Source organism: Mixophyes fleayi, chromosome 11 (genome assembly GCF_038048845.1).
Source record: "Mixophyes fleayi isolate aMixFle1 chromosome 11, aMixFle1.hap1, whole genome shotgun sequence".
Classification (NCBI taxonomy): Eukaryota; Metazoa; Chordata; class Amphibia; order Anura; family Limnodynastidae; genus Mixophyes; species Mixophyes fleayi.
The window spans coordinates 62,347,752-62,354,203 of record NC_134412.1 but is presented as its reverse complement, the minus strand read 5'-3'; the positions used below and the strand labels follow the sequence as shown (position 1 = coordinate 62,354,203).

Sequence of the window (6,452 nt, the reverse complement as noted above, 5' to 3'; positions counted from 1 at the left end):
CATTTCAGCATCTTTGTTAAAATACATTTTATGTATTTATATTTTAAGATTATTCTGAAAATTTACACCTGGACAAACCATGTTGCAATGCAATTTTATTGCATGCAGGAAATATACTGCCTGCTTTTGCATTTAGCACACAAATTCTGTCTTTTTACTCTGCAATTAGAGTTGAGGTAGGGAGTGTACTTTTGCAAAAGCTAAATCTCTGCATATTTTAAATCCAACCCCCCTCTTCCCACCTGCAGCGCAATATGGTGCATTTACACTTAAACTGAAGCTCATAGGGGGGGTATTCAATTGTTCGGCTTGATGGCCGAAATACTCACGCTCTAAAACTATTACCGTTAATACGGTAATTACTTGCTGAATTTCAGCTCGCAGCTCCCGAGCTGAAATTCAGCGAGTAAATTACCGTATGAACGGTTTTTAAGTGCAATTTTACCGTATTAACGGTAATAGTTTTAGATCGCAAGTTTTTCGGCCGTCAAGCCGAACATTTGAATACCCCCCATAGTGTGCAGTATTGTGTAAACGGGGTATTAAATTCAGCTTGAGATTCCGTAAGCGCCTTGGGGGATGTGTGACTGCGTATATTACCGGTTATTATGGTACAGAAATCTTTGCTCATTTTAAATGAGTGGAGATTTGAACCCAAACAGCACCGCAGAGCCCCAGTGTGTGAGGATCCTACCGGATTTGAATTTACTATTGGGTGTATATTTACTAAACTGTGGGTTTGAAAAAGTGGAGATGTTGCCAATAGCAACCACTCAGATTTTAGCTGTCAATTTGTAGAATGTACTAAATAAATGATAAATAAAATCTGATTGGTTGCTATAGGCAACATCTCCATTTTTTAAACCTGCAATGTACTATAATTTATTTATTAGAAGCTTATTTAGTTAAGTGCACATTTTGTACTGAGTAGCTGGATTCGTGGCATACATGTTTACAGGGAGCCAGTTACTAATATTCATGATGACTGACTTACAGGGGGGTATTCAATTGTTAGCGTTAACGCTAACAATTGAGCGCTCGAAAAATCTTACCGTTAATACGGTAATTATGGAATTTCGAGCTGCGAGCTGAAATTCAGCCCGCTGGCAGCAAGTAAGTACCATATTAACTGTTTAAGCGCGCAACATTACCGTATAATATGAAGTTTTTTTCGAGCACTTGTTTTTTTGTGTTTTAGCGCGTTAAAACTAACAATTGAATACCCCCCCAGAAGGTACTGGGTTTATGTCTATGATGACAGAAATACTAATCCCAGAATTTCTTCTGTATAATGTGCTGGAAGTTGGAGCTATGCAATGTGCTGGGCAAATGGTTTTATTAAAATGTCCCTCTCACTAGCTGGAACCTCGGGGCTGCTGCATTTTCCTGGGACACTCTAGGTTCTGTAATACAGAGCTGGCAATTCAAGTTTGTTCACCGACTTTAAATGGTGGTCAAGATATATCATCATCACCATTTATTTATACAGCGTCACTGATTCCATAGCACTGTACAGAGAACTCATTCACATCAGTCCCTGCCCCATTGGAGCTTACAGTCTAAATTCTTTAACATACACACACACAGACAGAGACTAGGGTCAATTTTGAAAGCATCGAATTAACCTACCAGTATGTTTTTGGAGTGTGGGAGGAAACCGGAGCACCCAGAGGAAACCCACGCAAACACGGGGAGAACATACAAACTCCATACAGATAAGGCCATGGTTGGGAATTGAACTCATGATCCCAGCGCTGTGAGGCAGTAGTGATAACCACTTAGCCACTGTGCTGCCATGGGGGGGGGATAATGGCTGCATGGACCAGCATTTGGGCTCCTTAGTATAATCTTTCATTAGGTGGTACCATTAATTTAAGATAACTTAGTAATACAAGTGATTTGCATCTTACAATAAATATTTTAAATGTAAGTAGATTTTTTAGGACAGTCCAGTTCACAGTTGCAGATACAGTTTAAGATCTATGCATTTTGCAGCATTATACTTTAAAGATAATTAGGAATTATAATTGCCCTAAAGCACATTATAAATTGAGTTGCTATAATAATTCAAACTATACAGTGTACTGAAGTAATTTGAATCATTTTATTGCAATAAAAATATATGTATATGTGAAAAACTTTGCATGAAAAGTTATCTAACGATATGAGAAAAATATTATATATTTAAATGTGAATAAATAAAAAGATTATTTTTAAACTTTTAATAAAGTAAATGTTTTTTATGACAATCTTATATATGTGGTACCCTATTCCACCTGTGATTTGACACGTAAGGTAAAAAAACCCTTGCAGTACGCATGCGCTTAGTAAGGCCGCCAGTAGAAAAAATGGCGTCTGCTTGTTTCTCTATGGTTAAATATACCCGGAAGTGTTATTAGCTTGCCCTTAGTAGCGATGGCTTCAAAGGGTGCTCGCCAGCGGTGGAAAGGAACCGGCGGAGAGAGGGAGGAAAATAATGGAAAGCAAAGAGAGGATGGCCGGGTGCCTGAGCACAACACCGAGTAAGGATTGTGATGAATATGAGACGCCTGGTTATTGCTTCAACAGTATCTTTGTGAATGCATATTTATATCTTATGTACAATAAAACTATATATAATATATGTTTTTCACTTACCAAAGACAGCAATAAACTTGGCTAAATGACTACCAATCCCTTCATGTGAAATACAATCGCACGTGTATCAGATTCCTGGCTTGTGTTTTTATACGAATAGAGGGGCTGTGTACATTTTTATTGACTGCATTGCATTTTATATAGGATATATTATACTTTGGATGCACCAGGTCATGCTATGTTTGGTGATTAGTGGTGATTATCAGGGAAGTCAACAAGGTTCATCACAAGGCACTTTTTTTTTTTTTTTTCTTATAACATTCAAACTTCGATTTCCAAATCTCCTTATGCAATGATACCCAGTTTATATCCCTTACAGAGGCAGATGTTATTGATGCAAACACCAGCTGTGGCACTTTTTCATTTAATGCCCTTCCATTTACAGTTATGAGATCATTCTGCTATATACCCATTAGCCACTATGTTGTGCACCTGTATGAGACCCTGTTTGTGTGTGTGTATAAATATAATATATATATATATATGTATATTTGTATATTTACCAGTGGTTTCCAAATATCCGTGACTTAATTTTGGTCTGTCATCACTGACTTCAATCAGTTATCCATGTAACCTGGAGAGTGGTTTGGTTTTTGGATAGTTTTCAGATGTTAGCAACTGTGTGGCAACTTTATTTTTCTTTACATTTCTTTGCACGTCTTCAGAGTAGATGATAATGACTGCTGTAAAAAAAATAAATGGCTTTGGGAGTAAGCAATGCACCTACTGACGATTTTCTCTCAAACTATGCGAATAAGTATCATGTGCTGTGGTTGTTTATATTGGCATGGATCGTATTATCAGGGCACTTGTGCCGTTATATGTAATAGGTGTCGACAGCATTGGTGGTAGCTGTTAAACCACAAGAAGCTTTTAGATTTAACCAATTTGTTGGTTTTTTTTCAGAACTTGTAACAGACGACATATATGCGCTCACAGTTGATGCTGACTGCAAAAAAAAATGGCAGTATGACAAGCGTATGCAGTTACTGTACTTAAAAGTATTATAGTACATTCATATATGCAGATAGTAATAACAAGCTCACATTGTGGGCAATGTCAGAGAACAAGTTGCTCATATATATTTTTGTGCCTCCCCTCATATATATATATATATATATATATATATATATAATATTTGTAAGTTTTTCACAAAAAGGATGCAGCTCTAGTTATGACTTCTTTACAGTACAACTGTCACTGGAAGAACCTCCTGAGAGCCTAACTTCCTGTGTCTGTGCATGCTCAGTAGAGCTATGCGGATGGCTGGAGGCTGTCCCACATTCTGTCTTCACTAGATCACAGTGGACACCACTACCAAGATGGGAGACAGAGCGTAGTGCTCCATATTAAAAATTTAATAGTGCAGGGTACTGCCCTCGCATTGTAGATTACTCCAGGCAGCCAATTGAATATCAATGTAAAAGAAGAATCATCCCTCACTAATAACACAGGAAGTTGGCAGCACTTGGCACTAGATGTATGGATGAGTGTAAATGAGGACAAGCGCATTTATGCTGGATGTGGGATTGTAGTGGGGTAGTATAATGGCCCTTGGTGACTGTTATATAGACATTGGCCTGAATTGTCTGCTGGAATAGATAACTTGTCTCTAGGCTTTTGTAGCTATTATAACAGAAAATTACAAATTACCATAAAGTTGTTTCAGTTTGCAGGTAATGTGTAAACTAGTACACATAAGTAGGAGCGTAATGAACTCAACTTGCGTAGGAATCAACCGTAGCTAAATGCTATTGTAGTGAAATTCAAAACGTAATTTGTAACAGTGAAGGAAAAAGTACACCAGATTATTATGAAAATAAAATTGAAATTAAAGTTGAACACTGTCTGGTTTCCCTGTCTTACTGCTTTGGCACTAACCACCTCCCTGTGTTGATTTTCTAGGTCTGCCTACAGTAAAGCAGGTCAAGTGTGGGCACCTGAAGGGGCTACTGCATTTAAATGCCTGATATCTGCCAGGTTTTGTGCAGCACTGCTGAGCAACATCTCAGATTGTGATGAAACCTTCAACTACTGGGAACCTGTGAGTAACTACGTAAAAGATCAGTTCTGTGTTATATCCCCTTGAGTTCTGAATGTCGGGTCTAGTTTCAAACACTTGCCACATATCAAGCCCTTACTGCGTTTTACTAAGCATAGTACTTCATGCGTCTGAACTAATTGCATTGCGGAACTGCGTAATATCCTGTTCATGTTCCCAATCTTGATCAGTTGAAGTTCTTTTCTTCTGGTAGAGTTCTCCAACAATCCACGGACTATGGGCAGCACAAGCCTCTTTGCAATAACCTGACAGTTGAGTTGTGCTATGGAGGCTCCAAACTGCCAATCATCTGCCAAAAATGTAATGTTACTAATGATTGGGAGATTGAAGTGATTATAATTGCTTCAAAATTTTCTGGCATACATTTCTCTGGTGATTACCATGTAAAATAATATGGGCTTACATGATACCTCCACCCAATATAAATTTTTTCCATTAATAGTTTTTATTAACATTTTTTTCAAGAATTAAGGGCTACCTCCACCCAATATTCTTATTTATTTTAAGCTTAAAATAAAAATGATTTAAAAAATAATTCCACCTAAAACTAAAAGTTCAGTTTTAGGTAGTGCTCAGTAAGTAATAATATAATAATGAATGCTACTTATCTGGGATTCTGTGTTCCTCTCCCTCTGATTCTAAGGGTTCCTTAAATACCTTTAATGCTATGGAACCTTCTCCCGCCAAGGTGGGCACTTTTCAAACTAAAAGATCATCAGCTATTTATATAGTGCCACTAATTCTGCAGGTCTGTACAGAGAACTCACTTGCATTAGTCCCTGCCCCATTAGAGCTTACAGTCTAAATTCCCTAACATACATACACAGACCGAGATAGACATAGGTAAATTTTAATAGCAGCAAATTAACCTAAGGATATGTATTTGGCATGTGGGAGGAAACTGGAGCACCCGGAGGAAACTCACACTCACTGTCAAGCCCCTACCATGTAATGTTCTTATGGGGGGGCATCAACAACATAGATGCCTGTTGGAAACAGTAAAAAGCTAGAAAGGGTGATTTAAATTTTTTTGCATTTAATAGAAAAAGGTTAATGCAAACTACAGATGTTTGCAATAAATAATGTAAAGCATTACAGTACACATAAGCGAGATGAGATATATAATTCCCAGAGGGAAACATTGTATCATAATGACTCCACAGTTTATACAACGTAATGATATACTAGAAGTTCATCACTTGGTGGTAGATCCGTACTATTGGGGTACTGGTTTGGACTTGCTTACATGCAGCGTTAAGGTTTTACAATAAGTGATAAATGTCTTTTTGTAGACTCACTACCTCGTTTATGGCAAAGGATTCCAGACATGGGAATATTCTCCAGCTTATGCCATACGCTCTTATGCTTACCTCTGGCTGCATGCTTTACCTGCGTGGTTCCATGCCAACGTCCTTCAGACAAACAAGGTAAGCCAGTATATTCCTCTTAAGACTAAAGGCTAGATTTACTAAGCTGCGGGTTTGAAAAAGTGGGGATGTTGCCTATAGCAACCAATCAGATTCTAGCTTTCATTTATTTAGTACTTTCTACAAAATAACAGCTAGAATCTGATTGGTTGCTATAGCCAACATCTCCACTTTTTCAAACCCGCAGCTTAGTAAATCTAGCCCTAAAAGTGCATCCGGACTAATGAAGCATCGTCCAAGATTTGTTTTCAAGTGCTAGTGAACGAGTTGTCAGAGAAATAAATGCTGTATTTGTTTTATCGCACCTATTGCAGTGTAAGCTTGAG

General features: G+C 37.8%; 1 protein-coding gene across 2 annotated transcripts in view; it reads left to right on the top strand.

Moving 5' to 3' along the window:
• Positions 1 to 2,415: 2,415 nt before the first annotated feature.
• ALG9 (ALG9 alpha-1,2-mannosyltransferase) overlaps positions 2,416 to 6,452 on the top strand; it is a 90,798-nt gene continuing 86,761 nt past the window's right edge. For both annotated transcript variants that reach the window (XM_075190914.1, XM_075190913.1), the window contains exons 1-3: positions 2,416 to 2,522; positions 4,543 to 4,681; positions 5,992 to 6,126. In XM_075190914.1, the coding sequence (XP_075047015.1) occupies positions 2,416 to 2,522; positions 4,543 to 4,681; positions 5,992 to 6,126 (381 nt within the window). The remainder of the gene's footprint in view (positions 2,523 to 4,542; positions 4,682 to 5,991; positions 6,127 to 6,452) is intronic.